This window comes from Scyliorhinus canicula, chromosome 16, assembly GCF_902713615.1.
Source record: "Scyliorhinus canicula chromosome 16, sScyCan1.1, whole genome shotgun sequence".
Classification (NCBI taxonomy): domain Eukaryota; kingdom Metazoa; phylum Chordata; class Chondrichthyes; order Carcharhiniformes; family Scyliorhinidae; genus Scyliorhinus; species Scyliorhinus canicula.
The window spans coordinates 120502308-120523069 of NC_052161.1; the positions used below are offsets into that span (position 1 = coordinate 120502308).

At 44.6% G+C, this 20762-nt stretch overlaps 1 protein-coding gene across 1 annotated transcript in view; it reads right to left on the bottom strand.

Annotated features, from left to right (window-relative positions):
• The window catches only part of ubr4 (ubiquitin protein ligase E3 component n-recognin 4), a 207540-nt gene that overhangs the window by 170932 nt on the left and 15846 nt on the right, over positions 1-20762 (bottom strand). Inside the window, 9 exon segments of the mRNA XM_038822101.1 lie at positions 126-243; positions 1691-1828; positions 2279-2378; positions 3713-3903; positions 10505-10564; positions 11810-11931; positions 12402-12526; positions 12808-12949; positions 15790-15892. Of these exon segments, the coding sequence (XP_038678029.1) occupies positions 126-243; positions 1691-1828; positions 2279-2378; positions 3713-3903; positions 10505-10564; positions 11810-11931; positions 12402-12526; positions 12808-12949; positions 15790-15892 (1099 nt within the window).

Below are 20762 nucleotides of genomic sequence, written 5' to 3' on the forward strand. Positions count from 1 at the left end.
TTTAATTCAAATTTTGCCATCTGGAATGGCAGGATTTGAACCTGGGTCAAGAGCAATATTCTGGGTCTCTGGTTTACTAGTCCAGTGACAATACCACTATGCCACCGCCACCCCGCTGTTGGTACCTTGGCTACTATCTTCTTCAGTGCTGCTGAAATCATCTTCATAGTAAGTGTTTGAATCAGTGGATGCACTGACATCACTACTCACAGAGCCTTTCCGTTGGCGCTGAAGGACACAAGCCTACGGAGAGAAAAGAGACAAGGAATTAGCAACAATCCTGTTTCTAGATGTGAGCTTGTAGGAGACTGGACAGCAATGACATAAGACTCCACAGTGAGAATAACAGGAAACTATAACAATGAGAGACTTGGGGATATTGGACAATTTCTATTAAAGTAGAAAGATTTAATATAGAATTTCAAAACTTTGAAGAGCTTTGACAGGGAACAGGGAAAGGGAATTTCCTCCAGTTAAATTATTAAGATAACAAGGGGAGGAGAGGTTAGAATTCAGTGGCTGCTGGAGCATAAAATATCCTTCCATAGGGAATGGTTGAGATTGCTTCTGGAAATAATAGCTAAATATCTGAAGCAAAGGAAGGTACAGAGCTACAGGGAGAAGGATGAGCAGTGTGATGCGTTTTGGATTGATACAGGGCTATGGGGAGAGAATGCTGGGCAGTGAGATTAGTTTTAGATTCATACAGTTCCATGTAGAGCGAGCAACCAACTAGGATTAGTTCTGGACTGATGCACTCAATAAACAGAATATTGAGAGGGATTGAGGAAGTGAGACACTTGGAGTGCATGTCCACAAGTCCTCGAAGGTGGCAGGACAGGTGGACAGGGTTGTCAAGAAAGCATACGGAATGCTTTCCTTTGTTGGGTGAGGTATTGATTATAAAAATAGGGATGTTACGATAGAAATGTATAAAACGCTGGTTAGGCCCCAGCTGCAGTTTTGTGTACTTTTCTGGTCACATTACAGGAAGTGCCTAATTGCTCTGGAGAGAGTGCAGAGGAGATGTACAAGAATGTTGCCAGGGCTTGAAAACTGCAGCTTCGAGGAGATATTGGATAGGCTCGGGTTTTTATTACTTACAAACGCAGAAGGCTAAGGAGTGACCTAATTGTGGTGTACAAAATTATGAGGGGCCTCGACAGAGTAGACAGGAAAGATTTGTTTCCCTTAGCTAAGGGGTTAATTACTTGGGGACATAGATTAAATGTGATTCGTAACGGGATAAGGTGGGATATGAGGAAAACTTTTTCACCCAGAGAGCGGTGGGCGTCTAGGATTACCTGCCTAAGTTGGTGGTTGAAGCTGGAACGCTCAACTCATTTAAAAGGTACCTGGATCTAAAGTGTTGTAACCTGCAAGGCTACAGACCAGATGCTGGAAAATGGAATGAAAATGAGCAGCTAGTTTCATTTATCTCTTTCTTGGCCAGCGCAGACACAATAGGCTGAATGGCCTCTTTCTACAATATAACATTGCTATGGTTCCAGGACACAGAATTATGAGGAGAGAGCAGAGCAACTTAATTAGTTTTGGAACAATATGAGACTATTGGAAGAGAATCGGGTAGCGGCATGAGTTTTGGATTGCTTTATCAAAGAGAAACCACAGACAAGCTGACCCATTTTATTCATTCTGTACTGTGACTCTCTGTGGTGCAAGTGGTTACCTTTCTGTACGATGTCGACAACAGCGTGAAAAGCAAGTTTGTGAGCGGGACAGATTCAATCAGTCTCTGCACACGTTGAATAGATGAGCTCTGAGCCATGATATCTAGCTCTGCAGGAGGTCCATCACCTCTCCAAACCTGTTGAAATCAAAATTCACCCATTATGATTTTCTGCACACAATTTCTGAGAACACAAGAGAGTGAGAGTTCTCTCAGATGACCTATTCCAATATTTATCCCTCAACCAACACCACTAAAACACTCAATTCGGTCACAATCTGAGGCCGTGTGCAAACTTCATTGCAGCAGTGCACTTCGATGTTTGCCATGCATTTTGGGATACAGACGTGATATAAATTCCAGTCCATCATGCTTATTTTTCATACACAATCCCTCACGCATTCAACCTGAATTACATGTCACCTCTTCAACCATTTTATTGCCCCAATGAATCAGAGATCCAGGCTAACAACCATTACTACATGGCATCAAAAGAACTTGAGAAGTTATTTTGCAAGAGACATGTTTCTTTTTTCAGCAATATAACAGGGGCCTCCCCACTACAATATACACAGGAGCTCCACTTACCCGGTAAAGGGCCTCTACTTGCAGATCCTGAAAGAGTGATGTCAACAGTTTGATAGCATGATTAGCTAGCACCACAGACAGGACGCCAAATCCTTGATGTCTGCAGGGGGAAACAAATCCAGATTAATATCAACCCTTTATAAAAAGTTGCAATAAGGATCGGTTTGCAGCATTTCAAATCATTCACTGTACAGAAAACAAACAACAAAAGTATCATTAATAGAAATTTAGCCAGGTCCCATTTAGTTGATCATATTCTGCAGTTATTTCCCTGCAATTTCCCATTATGAGGTTACAGGCTTGAGACCTGTGACCAAGTCTCTGCCAGATTTTCTCTGGATATTAATGCCAATCTTTTTGCACGAGCCACAAGCAAGAATTGGATCTCATAAGAGATAACTGGCAGCATGAATTAGTGTCCCATCACTCTCTCGTGCCCCTCTGCTGCCCTATTTCAGGGATTGAATATAAACTTTGCCCAAACTGTCAAGGGCAGCACGGTAGCATGGTGGTTAGTATAAATGCTTCACAGCTCCAGGGTCCCAGGTTCGATTCCCGGCTGGGTCACTGTCTGTGTGGAGTCTGCACGTCCTCCCCGTGTGTGCGTGGGTTTCCTCCGGGTGCTCCGGTTTCCTCCCACAGTCCAAAGATGTGCGGGTTAGGTGGATTGGCCATGCTAAATTGCCCGTAGTGTCCTAAAAAGTAAGGTTAGGGGGGGTTGTTGGATTACGGGTATAGGGTGGATACGTGGGTTTGAGTAGGGTGATCATTGCTCCGCACAACATCGAGTGCCGAAGGGCCTGTTCTGTGCTGTACTGTTCTATGTTCTAAAATAAAGCTAAAATAATGAAAACAAACCAAGTGCAATTACATAGAAGCATTAGAAAATCTGGGAACACTGGGAATCTGGGATGAAAACAAGATGCTATTCCCTCAGCATTTGAAAACTTAGATGTTTAATGTCATGTTTAGTAAGAGGCCGATCATCTTTTTTAAAAATAAATTTAGTGTACCCAATTATTTTTTTCCCAATTAAAGGGCAATTTAGCGTGGCCAATCCACTTGACCTGCACATCTTTGGGTTGTGGGGGTGAAACCCATGTGGACAAGAGGAGAATTTGCAAACTCCACACAGACAGTGACCCGGAGCCGGGATCGAACCTGGGTCCTCAGCACCGTAGGCAGCAGTGTCAACCACTGCGCTGCTGTTCCACCCCAAGAGATCCATTATCTATCTGCTCTGCTATGTATGTAGTTTCAGAATTTGCCATTTTTCTTTGCAGTTAAGCACAGCATTGATGCAGAATGAACGGCAAATCACTATTTCAGGCTGGAAGCTAAAGTGTACAAGTTCATTACATGTTATTATATTTCTGAGCCACCATTTTAAAAAATCAGTAATTATGGAACCTTATCCATCGATTCTTCACTGACCCTTTAACAGGTGCTAATTTGGGGGACCCAGCTCCTTCCTTCACACGGGCAGCAATGTCACGGACTCGCAGTGCAGCCAATGGATCTTTTTCTTTACCCTTGTCTGCCAATGCTGTAGGACTGAGATTCAGGATCAGGTAGAGGCTGTTCAGCAAACACCAGGCACCCAATAATTGGAAATTCTGATAATGCTGGTGAGCGAAGACACAAAGAACAATTCGGTCAACAAACAATTTATGATTTACTGCTTTCAAAAAATAGCTTAATACTCCGCAGCATTGAAGTAGTTTAATGTGATGCCACTTAGCACAGACTATTTAGTTACATTCAAATCTTCCCACTGTTCCAGAATTTATTTCAGTGAAGCTCAATTTCAACCAGTAAACTAAAGATTTCCTTCTTTACACTGACAGTTACCATTTCTTGTTACATTCCCATCAACATACAAACCTTCCTGAATAAAAAACTTGTGAAACAAAGTCTTGCCTGTACTTGTTTAAGTAATACTTAGCACCCCAGCAGAACATTTCGTAAAACATTTTGTGAAAAGGATAAAGTATGAGGTGGTGTCTACAGCAAATGTTTGCAGCTCGAGGAGCTTCGGCTCAGTCATTAAGCTGAAAACGGCGCAGAAAACTGAGACACATCAGGAATGGGGAGCATTATCTGGATGCTTTATACCAGGCAGTAGTCACACCACTTAGGATAGGGTCTTCTGACGTCCGTGGTCAGGGACAGGAGGATGCAACTGTGAGCGAGGCAGGTAAAGGGACCCATAGGGTAGAAGTGTCAGCCATTGCAATTGTTCAATAGGTTGGAGATTCTCTCAGCTTGTTTGGATGAGTAGGGGCTGCAGGGTGGATGAACAAACTGACCATGGTACAGGAAGCCATGGTGAACAAAAAGGAATGCAGTGGCGGTAGGGGGACAGTATAGTGAGGGCGATTAACACCGACCTCTGTAGCAAAGAGCGAGAGTCCAGACAGCTGTGTTGCATGCCAGCGTTCAGGACATATGCTCAAGGCTGGAGAGGAACTTGAAATGGGGGGAGGAAGGATCCAGTTGTCGTGATCCACGTAGGTACCCAATAACATAGGTAGAATTAGAAAAAAGGCTCTGCATAGAGTATGAGTAAGGAGCTAGGCTTCATCACTCATCAGGTGAGTGATGCAGGAGCTACGCTCCAAAAGCTAGTGACTCCAAATAAACCCATTGGACTTTTAACCAGGTGTTGTAAGACTTCTTACTGTGCCCACCCCAGTCCAATGCCGGCATCTCCACATCAGAATATAAATACAGCAAAGAATGATGGAAAAAATTAGAATACGAGACAAAGTTACTGGAAGAGTTTCTATCGATGTTTAAGAAGAGTTACCAAAGTGGACATTAGTCCTAATGAAAATGACTCAGGAAGTTAATAATGGAAAACCAGGAGATGGCAGATGAATTAAACAGATATTATGCATGATTTCATCCGAAGGTTTTAAAAGTAGTGGCTAATTAAATATTGATGCATTGGTTTTAATTTTCCAAAATTCACAGATTCAGGGAAGGTTCCATTAGATTGGAAAGTAGCTAATGTAACTCGTTTATTCAAAAAGGGAGGGAGCAAGAGAACGGTAAACTATAGGCCAGTTAGCTTAACATTTGCCAGAGGCAAAACGTTAGATATTATATCATGTCACTTAGATAAATTCAAGGTAATCAGACAGAGTCAACATGATTTTGTGAAATGGAAATCATATTTATTGGAGTTCAGCAACAAGTGCTGTGGATGAAGGGGAACTGGTGGATGTCCAGTACAAATTTTCAGAAGGCATTTACTAAGGTGCCTCATCAAAGATTAGTGCGGAAAATAATAGTTCATGGTGTAGAAGGCAATATATTGATATTGAGAGAAGATTGGCTAGCTAACAGGAAACAGATGGATCTCACCCTAATGGATCATTTTCTGGTTGGCAGGATGCAACGAGTGGTGTGCCATAGGGATCAGTGCTGGAATCTCAACTCTTTATAATTTGTATGAAGGGAACGATGGTATGGTTGCTAAATTTGCTGACAGCACAAAGATAAGTAGGAAAGTAAGTTCAGAAGAGTACATAAGGAGACTACAAAAGGATATAGATAGATTAGGTGAGTGGGTAAAGATCTGGTAAATGGAATATAATGTGGGAAAACGGGAGGGCATCCCTTTGGCAGGACAAATAAAAAACATATTATCTAAATGGATGAGATTGCAAAGCTCTGAGGTGCAGAGGGATCTGGGTGTGCTAGTACATGATTCGCAAAAGATTAGCATGCAGGTGCAGCAAGTAATTAGGAAACTAATAGAATGTTATTGTTTGTCAGGGGAATTGAATAGAAGAGTAGGGAGGTTGCACTCCAGTTATATCAGTGAGACCACACCTTGAACACTGTGCACAGTAGTGGTCTGTATAGTATTGGTCTCCTTATTTAAGGAAAGATGTAAACACATCAGAAGCAGTCAGAGAAAGTTTACCAAATTAATACCTGGAATACAGTAAGAAGTCTTACAACACCAGGTTAAAGTCCAACAGGTTTGTTTCAAACACTAGCTTTCGGAGCACTGCTCCTTCCTCAGGTGAATGAAGAGGTTTGTTCCAGAAACATATACAGAGACAAATTCAAAGATGCCAGCCAATGCTTAGAATACGAGCATTTGCAGGTATGAGTCTTTACAGATCCAGAGATAGGGGTAACCCCAGGTTAAATAGGTGTGAATTGTATCAAGCCAGGACCGTTGGTAGGATTTCGCAAGCCCAGGCCAGATAATGGGGGGTGAATGTAATGCAACATGAATCCCAGGTCCCGGTTGAGGCCGTACTCATGTGTGCGGAACTTGGCTATAAGTTTCTGCTCGCCGATTCTGCGTTGTCGTGTGTCCTGAAGGCCGCCTTGGAGAACGCTTACCCGGAGAGCAGAGGCTGAATGCCCTTGACTGCTGAAGTGTTCACCGACTAGAAGGGAACATTCCTGCCTGGTGATTGTCGTGCAATGTCCATTCATTCATTGTCGCAGCGTCTGCATGGACTCGCCAATGTACCACGCTTCGGGACATCCTTTCCTGCAGCGTATGAGGTAAACAATGTTGGCCGCGTCGCACGAGTATGTACCGCGTACCTGGTGTGTGGTGTTCTCATGTGTAATAGTGGTATCCATGTCGATGATCTGGCACGTCTTGCAGATATTGCCATGGTAGGGTTGTGTGATGTAGTGGTCGCTGCTCAGAAGGCTTCAGAATCGCCGAGCTGAAACTTATACCTGCAAATGCTCGTATTCTAAGCACTGTCTGGCATCTTTGAATTTGTCTATATATATGTTTCTGGAACATACCTCTTCATTCACCTGAGGGAGGCGCAGTGCTCCGAAAGCTAGTGTTTGAAACAAACATGTTGGACTTTAACCTTGTGTTATAAGACTTCTTACTGTGCTCACCCCAGTCCAAGCCGGCATCTCCACATCATGAATACCTGGAATGGGCACGTTGTCTTATGAAGAAAAGCTGGACAAGCTAGGTTTGCATTTAGAAGTTTAGAAGAGTAGGAGGTGACTTTTTCTTCTGTTTTGTTTCTTCGTTTTTTAAAAAATAAATTTAGAAAACCCAATTTTTTTTTTACAATTAAGGGGCTGGCTAATCCACTTAACTAGCACACCTTTGGATTATGGGGGTGAAACCCACTCAGACACGGGGAGAATGTTCCACACGAACATTCCCGGGGCTGGGATCGAACCCGGGTCCTCAGCACGGTCAGGCAGCAGTGCTAACCACTGCGCCACCGTGCTGCCCGATTAAGAGGCGACTTGATTGAAACACAAGATCTTGTGGGGACTTGAGGTGAATGTGGAAAGGATGAATCTGAAACTAGGGCCACCGTTTAAAACTAAGGGATTGCCCATTTAAGACAGAGATGTGGAAAACATTTCTCTCAGAGGATTGTGAGACTTTGGAATTCTCTTACACAAAAGGAGGTTAATGCAGAGCTTTGAATATCTTTAAGACAGAAGCAGATAGATAAATTCTTGCTAAACAAGGGGGTTAAAGGTTATTGAGGATTGGTAGGAACGTGAAGTCGAGATTAAAATTAGATCAGTCACGATCTTATTAAATAGCAGAGCAAGCTCATGGGGCCGGGTGACCTACTCCTGTTCCTAATTTGTGTACGTTCATATGTACTCTCCTTTGTAATCATTCATTAAACTAAAACTTGCAGCAGATAAATGATTGAAAGCTTCCTACATCCTTAAGAATCACAAAGCTATTCATTTTGAACAAGCAACAAATTTCCTGAAAGTTCCCACAAACAGTAATCAGTTGAATCATCACGTGCTATTTTAGGTGGTGCTAGCTAACTGACGGTTTATCATGCCCAGGACTCTTCCCTCAACACTGCCAAGCTAATTTGCACCAAATTGAGCAGACAGGTGGACGGAGCCTGGTTTTAAGTTTCTTGCAAAGGACAGCATTTCTAACAACGTGCACTCCCTCAGTACTGCACTGAAGTACCAGCATGCATTAAGTGCTCAAGTTTTGAAAAAAACTCCTGAACTCGTGTGAATTGAGTGCTAAACCAAACCTAGACAAGGTGAAACATAGCCCACTGTGGATAAAATGTTCAACTGTGAGAAATGTAATAATGTAGGATAAACTTAGTAACTTAGAAGCTGCAGTGGGCCATCAACAGCAGAATTGTATTGCATCACAATCTGTAACTTAAGAACCCAATATATCATTTATTTAGTACAAGGCGATCAACCCAAGTTCAATGCAGAGTACAAAAGAACGTGTGAACAGCAGCACCGTGCACACTTCAGATTGAGGCATGAAACAAATCTATTACAGAAGGTTATCCACTTGCAAAATAAGTTGACAGAGAGAAGCTGCGCCACAGACAACAGATCTTCACAAAGCTCTGCAGCCCAATAACATGCAGCGGAGACTGATGGTGGACAGGCAGACAACAAATAAGAGGTTGTTCAGAATATCCCCATCTCTCAACCTTAAAGCCTAGCGTGTGAATTCAAGAGGCTGGGCTGAAGTGTTTTCAGACGGAAGTTCTGACTTGGCCTCTTCCTGTCATTAGAAAAGCGACTATCTTAAAAAATTCAGTTCACCTCACATAAAATAGTGAACTGACTGACTGCACTGGGCACATAATATTCAAGCTGTTGAGTTTAAGGCCTGTGCAGCAGAACCAAGCTGTTCAAATACAACTATGACACTGGCATCTCCCCAACTATGTGAAAAATTGTAGAGTAAGCCAATTACACAGAAGAAAAAAAAGTAAATCTAACCGAACCTATTACCACCCCATTATTGTTAAGCAGAGTGATGAAGAGTCTTCAACAGTGCCATCAAGCAACATCTATTCATAAATAACAGGTAGTCAATTTGGACTTTGCCAGAACCACTCACCTCCAGACCATATCACAGCTTTTACCAAGGCACGGACAAAAGAGCGAATATCAGGGAGGAGTAACTTTTTCACCTCAAGGCAGGATTCAAACAAGTGTGGCACTAAGGAGCTCTAGCAAAATCAAGTCTTTGGCAGTCAAAGGGAAGGCCCTCCAGTGGTTGGGGTCATCCCTGACCCAAAGGAAGATGGTTGCGGCTGTTTAAGGCCCATCATTACAGACGAGGGCATCACCGCAGGAGTTTAGCAAAGACACAACCTTAACCCAATCATCTTCTTCAATGACCTTCTCTTATACACCATCACTGCCAAACACATGTGGGCCTGTTCCATTACAGGGGAGCATGCCACAAGGCTCAGCTCCATTACACAACTCGAATAATGAAGCAGCTAGTGCCTCCCTACTGGATAACATTAAGACTTGTGCTGACAAGCAGCAGGTCACATTCGTGTCAAGTAAAATTGAAACATATTATTAAGTAAAGGTTATGCAATCACCATCTCAAAAGAGAAAGCCCAGCCATCATCTCATGGCTATCATCGCCGAGTCCCAAACCATTAATATTGTATCTTGGGATCAACCAGACAATCCCATGCCTACAAGATGACAATATTCGGATGACTGGCTCACCACCTGTTCCATCAAAGTCTCTCCATCACCTAAAGGTTCATGTCTGGAGTGTGATAAGTACTTAACACCTGGATGCAACACAAATAGCTTGACACCATTCAGTACAGAGCAATTCACTTTACTGAGGTCCCGACCACTTGATTCATTATCTCCCTCCTCCGCCCTGGCGGGGCTGCGATGAATACAATCTCTACAAATCAAGTGGATGAAGCAACTGCAAGATACTTCAACAGCACCAACTTCTCTGACTTCTACCTCTGAGAAAGACAAGAGCACCAATAACCAGAACACCATAGCCTCCAAGTCACACACCATCCTGACTCAAGACATATTTTCCTTCATTGTTACTTGCTGAATGGCCTGCAGTTCCCTACCTAACACCAAGGCTCACCAAAACCTTCTGAGGACAAGCATGTCTTCCCAGCATCGTAAAGAAAAAGAGCCATTAAGAACTATACTTTATCATGGCCTATGGAATCAAACATACATCTGGCACAGTTCCGAGTCGTTCTATGCAAGTAACAATAGTGTGTTACAAATAGTGTACAATTAACTCAAAAAACACAACAGTACATCTCTTATGCAGCAATTATCAAATCCCATTTATCACAATAAATGGCCACCTCGTGCGACCCTGAACTGCAACACCAGCTAAAATTCTCTGCAGTAACGTTCAACGATACAACAATTTTTCTCCTTGTTCAGCAAAGTGCCGCACAGACTCCTTACCTCGCCACCTGCACGTCGTGAAGTGTTAATTGCTTGGCCAATCATGTCGTAGATTTCTAGCTGTAAATGAACAACAGTATATTGATTTAGTGATGTTCCCAGATATAGTAATACAGAAATGCCTTAAACCCAGCTGCACACCCACAGTGATTCTATGATGAGTAATGGAGAAGACACAGAAATTACTTTGGAGTAGGAGCTGAGAAATGGCGTCGGATTTGTAGCTCCAGTTTGGATGGGCTGAATGACAATCGCCTATGCCTTACTATCAAATAATTTGATTAAAAGATTACATATTGGATTGGATTTGTTTATTGTCACGTGTACCGAGGCACAGTGAAAAGTATTTTTCTGCGAGCAGCTCAACAGATCATTAAGTACATGGGAAGAAAAGGGAATAAAAGAAAATACATAATAGGGCAACACAAGGTGTACAATGTAACTACATAAGCACTGGCATCGGATGAAGCATACAGGGGTGTAGTGTTAATGAGGTCAGTCCATAATAGAGTCATTTAGGAGTCTGGTAACAGCGGGGAAGAAGCTGTTTTTGAGTCTGTTCGTACTTGTTTTCCAGACTTCTGTATCTCCTGCCCGATGGAAGAAGTTGGAAGAGTGAATAAGCCGGGTGGTAGGGGTCTTTGATTATGCTGCCCGCTTTCCACAGGCAGCGGGAGATGTAAATTGAGTCAATGGATGGGAGGCAGGTTCGTGTGATGGACTGGGCTGTGTTCACGACTAGTATTATTCCGGATTAGAAAGGTCCAAATCAGTCCAAATTCAACAAACCCCGAGAGATGTCAGAGGTGTTATGTACTGCTGAGGGACAAAAATAAATAAGTTGTCAACAGCACACTGCCTTTTTTAACTCTAGCACCTTTTCGGATCTAGCCAGCAGTACCGCGTCTACGTGAAATTACTACGGGCAGTCTCAGTGTAGCTCTTTTTGGATAGAATTTTTCACATATGAGACAGGCAAAAGAATTGCCCTCATCTGGCAGATTCAATCTACTGGAAGCAAAGAGATCATTCAATAACAATGTACTCTAATGCGCATATATAATCACATACCTTGCACGGTAACAGGTTTCTACTCTACATATTCCCTACTTGGGCACCGCCTTTATTTAGTCAGTCTTACTGTAAATTATCTGCATCCTGCCAAGGACAGGATCACACTCACTTTTATCTGCACAACACTGAAGCCAGCAAAGTGAAAATAAATCTAATATCTCCCAAACCTGATTATTTCAAACCTTAAACACTACACATTAAATAGAATGAGACTGCTTATTCAGTACTTACACATTTCTGTACAATTGTGGCTGCGTCATTCTCATAGTCTTCTTCTTTACTTGTAGAGCCGGATCGCACTTGCAGGCTGCTCCCCACGTGTAGAATAGCCATGCAGGTTGCAACACTGACTCCTAGCGAGAAGGAATACAAGGAATTAGTCAAATTAAGATCAGCATATTCAATATTTGACTTAGATTTTGTCCACTAAATGCAACTCTCGTCAAAAGCAAGGTTTTTAAAAATTCATTTGCTCTGTCGTGGTAAAAACAAAGCAAGAACTCTGCCAAAGGATTACTCTATCATACATAACACATCATAATATTGTCCTAATGTGAAACATAAAACACCATCACTAAGTAGTAAACTGAAATGACAAGTGAACAAAAATGATGCACAAGTTACCAAGGGTGGTAGTAACATTCAATGATCATCTACAGAAACAGTTTGCAAAGTGAAAATGGCAAATTATGATATAGTCCCTTCAATGCTCTAGGTAGATCCCACACTCCATTTCTTTTGAACAAGTAAGCATTCATTTTGCAAATGTTAGCCCATGTTACCCAGCACTTGGGGATGGTGCTTTCTTCTTTCTCAGACTGACCTGCATACAGACAACTCAGTGCCAATACAGTCACATCCTGCAGCCTTGCAGGAGTCAGTGGCTCAAGAACAGGCAGCGAGAGAGTGTCCAAAGCCATGGTAACATCAATAACCAGGGAATGGAATCTGAAGAAACAGCAATAAAGCCCTTAAAAAACAAACACTGCAGAAATCAAAAATATACATGAGTTTAAAGTGAAGAGGTCATCAGATCTGTCGCAATCAAACAAATATCCACTGGAACTAACCATCACAACCTACTCAAAAGGTGTCTATACTTTCACAATTGATTTGGACCAAGAAAATGATTTGCTCCACATCAATCAATCAATATATTGTGGCTTTTTTAGTCAATGATCTGATCGAGAATCATACCTATCAATCCTCAATGAGTGTGCATAACTCACCCATTTCGCACAGCAGTTGCATCTGCAACTGTCGCAGGCATTATGAAAAAGGAATTGGCAGAGACAGCATCCTGGAAACGATTGATGTAGCGAAGAAAGTAGGGGAGGTTTAAACAGACACGTAGCAACTTCTCAGAGCCTCCTACAAAAGGACAGGGGGTTAAAGTCAACAATCCTCTTTTAACATTAAAGCAAATACACCAACCTAATAATGCATCCACATATGGAACTAGATCCAATGTACTCAGATATACCATTTTTGTGAAATCAGAGTCAGCACATTCAGACCATCTGGCTTTATAACAACCTAAATTTAATCCAAGTAAATGGCAAACCCACACAGAGCAAAGGCACAAACATAGTTCAAAACAGAAACTGTACCAAAGGACTAGAAGGTGGTGAATGTTAAACCCCATTCAAAAAGGGGAAGGAGATTCGCAAGATCATTATAAATCTGTTAGCCTTATGCTTTTAGTAGGGAAACTGCTGGACCACAGCAGATGGCAAAAACATGGACTAATTCAAGACAGTCAATATGAATTTGTGATTGGCAGGTCATGCCTGAATAATTGAATCAATTTTTGTAAGGAAACTAATTGTTGCATTGATGGAGTATGCAGCGCATCTGATGTACTTGAACTTAATAAGAACATAAGAACACATGAACTAGGAGCAGGAGTAGGCCATCTGGCCCCTCGAGCCTGCTCCGTCATTCAATGAGATCATGGCTGATCTTTTGTGGACTGACCCTTAATCACCATAATAACCCTTAATCCCTTTATTCTTCATTAAACTTGCATTAAATTACAATACAATCGTGTAATGGTTATGTCACTGGATGAGTAATCCAGAGCTACCCTCAAAGCAGATTAAGAATTTGAATTTGGTTAAAACAAATAAGTCTGGAATAAAAATCTGGTATTTGTAATGGGGAATAAAAATAGAAAATGCTGGAAATACTCAGCAGGTCTGACAGCATCTGTGGAGAGAGAAAGAGAGTTAACATTTCAGGTTGGTGACCTTGCATCAGAACTTGTCCCAGTGAAAGGTCATTGACCTAAAATATTAACTTTGTGTCTCGCTCCACAGATGCTGCCAGATCTGGTGAACATTTCCAGTATTTTATGTTTTTATTTCAGGTTTCTGGTATCCGCAGTATTTTGCTTTTGTATCAGTAAAGTGACCATGAAGCCATCGGATTGTTAGAGAAATCCCTCTGGTTTACCAATGCTCTTTTGGGCAGAAAGCCTGCTGCTTGGCCTGGCCTAAAGTTGATGCTGCAAACTTTTATCCTCCAGATCCCACATGGGAGACTTGAAAAGAAGGCAAATGCACCTGAGATACAGGATAATTTGATAGGTGGATTCAAAATTGGCTTAGCTATAGGAGGCAGAGGGTGATGACAGAAGGCAGCTTGAGTGATAGGAAGACAGTGTTCAGTGGCGTAACACAGGGATCTGTGCTGGGTCCCCTATTATTCATCATTTATATCAACAACATAGATGACTATGTGGGGGGTGGGATCAACTTTGTGAGGTTGAGTGTTCTTGGGTTGCAGTAAGATATAAGCGGAATGGTAAAATGGACAGATGAGTTGCAGATGGAATGGAAATGAACCCTGTAAAATGTGAGGTGATACACTTCGGAAGGAGTAATTTGACAGAAGTATTCAAGGAACGGTATGGCACTAGGAAGTTTGGGGGAACAGAGGGACTTGGTGTGTTTGTCCATAGATATCTATGGCAGGTTAATAGGGTGGTGGAAAAGGCATATAGGACACTTGCCTTTATCAATCTATGCATAGATTACAAAAGCAGGGAGGTCATGTTGGAGTTGTGTAGAACTTTGGTGAGGGCACAGCGGGAGTACGGTGTGCAGTTCTGGTTGTCACACAATAAGAAGAATGTGTTGCACTGGAGGAGGTGTAGAGGAGATTCACCAGGATGTTGCCTGGGATGAATCATTTAAGTTACAAAGAGAGGTTGGATAGGCTTGGGTTGTTTTCATTGAAGCAGATAAGACTGTGTGTGACCTGATAGAGGTGCCCAAGATTATGAGCGGCATGGACAGGGTGGATAGGGAGCAGTTGTACCCCTTAGTTCACAAGGGGACACAAGTTCAAGGTGAGGGGCAGGATGTTTGGGGGGGTGGGGGATGTCAGAAATAACTATTTTACCCAGAAGGTAATGACGGTCTGGAATGCACTGCCTGGGAGGGTGGTATAGGTGGGTTGCCTCACATTCTTTAAGAAGTACGTGGACGAGTACTTGGCATCCCATAACATTCAAGCCTATGGGCCAAGTGCTGGTAAATGGAATTAGGTAGGGAGGTCAGGTGTTTTTCACATGTCGGTGCAGATACGATGGGCCGAAGGGCCTCTTCTGGACTGGAATTCTGAGAATGAGTCTTCAAAGAAAATGGCCTAATGAGCTTTCATAAAGGGGCCAGAAAATTTCCAACTGGAACATGAACCAGTCACGAATGTGATCCCTGTTGTTTTGAGTTAACTGATCGCAGAGTAGCTGTAATTAGCCTCAGCACCTCTGGACTAAGAAAGGGAGAAAAATCAATGTTCAGGAAAGTGAGATTTGGTATCAGATGGATATTGATTGCGATGGGATGGCTTCCACATGTCAGAGGTCTACTGAAATTCAAAACTCAGACAGAAAGAATAGGTACCCGAGTGAGAAACGCAGTGGATTTCTGCTCATGTCTGTAAAACAGCAGCACAGGAAGAATCAAAGTCTTCAGGAGAAGTGAGCAAGAAACATGAGGAAGTGTGTTCTGAATATTTTGTGAACACTGAATTCAACAAAGCCAAGTATTTCAAAACAGACAGAAACTAAGTCCAGAATAATTATTTCACACTTTTGAAGACGCAGCAGTTATTTCAAATAGTTTTCTTTTAAACTGAATTTCTTCTATTCATTTTGAGTTTAAAATAAAAATTTGACCAACATGTGGTTTTCATTTTAAACTCACCCAGTGCTTGTAAACTGGATACATTCTGTGCGATAAATGCACTTTTCATCTTAGCAATGGATACTTGATCAACTCCAGCCTGTTCATCGCTTTCTCCATCCACCTGACAGATAAAAAGGATTACATAGAAATGATGACATGGAAACAGGTGCCTTGACCCTCCCTGTCTTCATTACGCAGCCCCCCCACCCACCCACCCACCCCCACACACCCACACACCCACACACCCACACACAGTCGTTCTAATTCTATATGTTCACTCTGTCTATCATATCTCTGTTCCACTTGCTTTCAACCGCCTTCTAATCACTCACAGAGGTAGTTACACTCGTGTGTAACATTGTCAGAGACAAAACAGAAATATATTTGGGATTAAGGCGCACAATGAACACTGCAGTCGCCTTGAACTGAGTTCAAATCCAACCTGAACAGTTAAGAAGAGCACAAGTATACTGCATAATTTTGATCTAGCATCTAGCAGGCAGAAGTCCACACCATAACGCAGATAATAATTCAGCACTTACTTCCAATAAACTGGCAGATCCTTTCCCCCCGATTTTCTACCGGACTTGAATTGTAAAACTGATGACAGAGGCAATTGTGTACTGAATTCCCACATTGATGCATGGAGAGATGGACTAAAAATGCTCGTAGAGGCAGAAACAGAAAGACAGAGAAGGCTTGGGCTGAAGCTGCAGCGGGAGGCAGCATGGCGGAGGACCGGACCTGTGGTTTGTCGACCCAGTGGTCAACGGAGCAGCTGATGCAAGTTATTCAGGAAGGCTTTGCTAAGTAGAAACGGGACTACTTGGACCCGATAAAAGAGTCATTGAGCGGCTGGAGCATAGATTGGACGCCCAAGATCGGGCGATCCAGAAGGTAGAGAAGGCGCAAGCTGAGCAGGAGGAACATCAAACTGAGGTGGAGTTGGAGGTGGGGATGCTGAGAGACCAGCAGAAGAAGCTCCTGGAGAAGGTGGAGGACCTAGAGAATCGGTCCCGCCGGCAGAACTTGAGAATCGTTGGGCTCCCGGAGGGGTCCGAAGGAGCGAATGGTGGGGCATGCATTGCGGACATATTTGAGAAGTTGCTGGGGGATTGGGCATTCCCCCAGCCCTTGGAGGTGGACAGGGCTCACATTAGGTCGATCCTTTTTAAGAAAAAGGTGAAGTATGGAATCTTGTATCCGGCCCATCTCTGGGTCACGCACGAGGAACCGCACTTTTATTTTGAGTCGCTTGAGGACGCGCTGGACTTCGCGAAAAGGAAAGGACTGGTTTTAGGCTGAGAACTTTGCTGCAACGTTCATGTTTTTTTTTCTTTTGTTTTTCTATTCTTTTAAAAACGTTTCTCGTTTTTGTTTTTTGGAAGCTGTTTGTAATGCCTTTTGCATTGATTGGGGGGGGGGGGGGGGGGGGGAAATGTTCTGCTGACGAGGGAGGGACTCGGGCCAAGCGACAGAGAGGATATTGGGGCAGAGGCTGCCTGGGGTGGACCGGTGGAGGTGCGGAGCATGGGCTGAAGGCGGGCTCAAAAAGGGGATGGCTGATGGGCAAAGGGAGGCGGCAATGAGCCCCCCAACTAGGCTGATCACATGGAATGTTCGAGGGTTAAATGGGCCGGTCGAGAGGGCACGTGTGTTCGTGCATCTTAGGGGACTGAAGACGGACGTGGTAATGTTGCAGGAGACGCACCTTAGAGTAACTGACCAGATTAGATTGAGGAAAGGCTGGTCAGTCAGGTCTTTCACTCGGGACTAGACTCAAAGACTGGAGGGGTCACGATCCTGATCAATAAGCGGGTGGTGTTCGAGGTGGATAGAATAGTATCGGATGTGGGAGGTTAGTACATTATGGTCAGTGTGAAACTGGAGGGGGTGTAGGTGGTATTTGTAAATGTGTATGCGTCAAATTGGGATGATGTGGAGTTTATAAAGTGGATGCTGGGGAAGATACCGGACCTGGACTCGCACAGGTTGGTCATGGGATGGGACTTCAACACAGTTATTGACCCTGGTTTGGACCGGTCAAGCTCGAAAACGGACAGGGAGCCAGCAATGGCAAAGGAACTAAAAGGGTCCTTGGAGATTTGGGCAGCCGAGGGTGAAGGAGTTTTCCTTCTATTCACATGTGCATAAAGTGTACTCCCGGATTGATTTCTTTATGTTGAGCAGGGCCTTACTGGCAGGGGTGGTGGACACAGGGTATTCAGCGATCATACTCTCAGACCATGCCCCGAACTGGGTTGACCAGTAGGTTAGTAAAGACAGCAACCAGCGCCCGCGCTGGAGGTTAGATGTGGAACTTTTGGTTGACGAAGGGGTGTGCGAGCAGCTGAGGAAATGTATTCAGAATTACCTGCAGGTCAACAACACGGGAGAAATTTCAGCAGCGGTGGTCTGGGCAGCACTGAAGGCGGTGATCAGAGGGGAGCTCATCTCGATAAGGGTCCACAGGGAGAAGGTGGACAGGGCAGAGAAGGACCGACTGGCAAAGGAGATACTACAGATCGATAGGAGATATGCAGAGACCCCAGAGGCAGGGCGTTTAAGGGAACGGCGGAGGCTACAGGCAGAGTTCAGCTTGTTAACCACAGGGAGGGCGGCGGAGCAGCTGAGAAAGGCAAGGGGCCGATCTATGAGCATGGAGAGAAGGCCAGCAGAATGCTTGCACAGCCGCTTAGAAATCGGGGGGCAGCCAGGGAGATAGGGAAATTAAATGACGGAGATGGGAACCTGGTTGGAGATTCAGCAGGGGTGAATAAAGAGTTCAGGGATTTCTATAGTAGGCTGCACAGGTCGGAACCCTCAACGGGGCCGGAGGGGATGAGGCACCTCCTGGAGGGGCTGAATTTCCCAAAGGTGGACGGGGAGCTGGTAGAAGGGCTGGGGGCCCTGATCGGGTTGGAAGAGATAGTGGAGGGTCTGAAGGCCATGCAGTCGGGTAAAGCCCCGGGGCCGGATGGGTACCCAGTGGAATTTTATAAAACGTTCTCTGGGATATTGGGGCCAGTGTTGATGAGGATGTTCAATGAGGCAAGGGAAAGAGGAGTGCTGCCCCCAACGCTGTCGATTTTGCTGATCCTGAAGCGAGACAAGAACCCGAAGCTGTGTGGGTCCTACAGGCCGATATCTGTGTTGAATGTAGATGGCAAATTGCTGGCCAAATTTTTGGCATCCAGGATTGAGGATTGTGTTCTGGACGTTATTGGGGAGGACCAGACGGGGTTTGTTAAGGGTATGCAGTTGGTGGCTAATGTAAGAAGGTTGTTAAACGTGATCATGATGCTCCCCGGATGGTAGGGAGGTGGAGGTGGTGATCGCAATGGATGCAGAAAAGGCTTTTGATCGGGTAGAATGGGATTATCTGTGGGAGGTACTGGGATGGTTTGGATTTGGGCTGGGCTTTATTGACTGGGTCAGGTTACTGTGTCAGGCTCCTGTGGCAAGCGTATGGACGAATGGGACAACATCGGACTATTTTAGACTGCACCGGGGGACAAGACAGGGATGCCCCCTCTCCCCACTGTTGTTCGCGCTTGCTTGGGGAAGCATTCACGTGGCGCGGGAATGGGACCGGCTGCATAAATTAAATCTGGCCTGGCTAGTAGACTAAATGAAGGACGATTTTCGGAGGGGGGAACGCGCTTCCGTTGTCACTGGCTGGGAGGGTGCAGACGGTGAAGATGACGGTCCTCCTGAGATTCCTGTTTGTATTTCAGTGTCTGCCCATCTTTATTCCGCAGTACTTTTTTAAACGGGTCAACAAAGTGATCACTGGCTTTGTTTGGGCGGGCAAGACCCCGCGAGTAAGGAAGGTAATGCTTGAGGGGTGTCGGAGAGAGGGCAGGCTGGCGCTGCCAAATTTTAGTAACTATTACTGGGCGGCAAATATAGCCATGATCAGGAAGTGGGTGGTGGGGGAGGGGTCGGTATTGGAGTGTATGGAGGCGGCTTCATGCAAGGGCACCAGTCTGGGGGCATTGGAAACTGTGCCTCTGCCATTCCTGCCGGCACGGTACTCCACCAGCCCTGTGGTGGTGGCGGCCCTGAGAGTCTGGGGGCAATGGAGGAGACATGTGGGAGCAGATGGAGCATCGGTCTGGTCCCCAATCTGTAATCATCACCGATTTGCCCTGGGAAATATGGATGGGGGGGTTCCGGATATGACAGAGAGCAGGAATTGAGAGGATGGGGGATATGTTTATAGAGGGGAGCTTTCCGAGTTTGAGGGCGCTGGAGGAGAAGTTTGGGTTGGTGAGGGGAAACAAATTCAGGTATCTGCAGGTGCGGGACTTCCTACGTAAACAGGTGTCAACCTTCCCGCTCCTACAGCTAAGGGGGATTCAGGACAGGGGAGTTTCCAGAGGGTGGGGTGAAGGGAGTGTCTCTGACATTTACAAGGAACTTATGGGGTCAGAGGAGACGCAGACCGAGGAGCTGAAGCGCAAGTGGGAGGAGGAACTGGGAGGATAGAGGATGGTCTATGGGCGGACTCGTTGAATAGAGTCAACGTATCCGCAACATGTGCCAGGTTCAGCCTGATACAATTCAAGGTCGTTCATCGGGCTCACGTGACAGTGGCCCGGAAGAGCAGATTCTTTGGGGTGGAAGACAGGTGTGCAAAATGTGCGGGAGGACCAGCGATCCATGTCCACATGTTCTGGATATGTCCGAAGCTCAGGGGATTTTTGCAGGGGTTTGCAGATATCATGTCCACGGTGACACTGAGTCCAGAGGTGGCAATTTTCGGGGTGTCGGAAGACCCGGGAATCCAGGAGGAGAAAGAGGCAGACGTTCTGGCCTTTGCTTCCCTGGTAGCCCGGAGACGGATACTATTAGCTTGGAGGGACTCAAAGCCCCCCAATGTCGGAGACCTGGCTGTTGGACATGGCTAGCTTTCTCTGTTTGGAGAAAATCAAGTTTGCCTTGAGAGGGTCACTGTTAGGGTTCACCCGGAGGTGGCAACTGTTCGT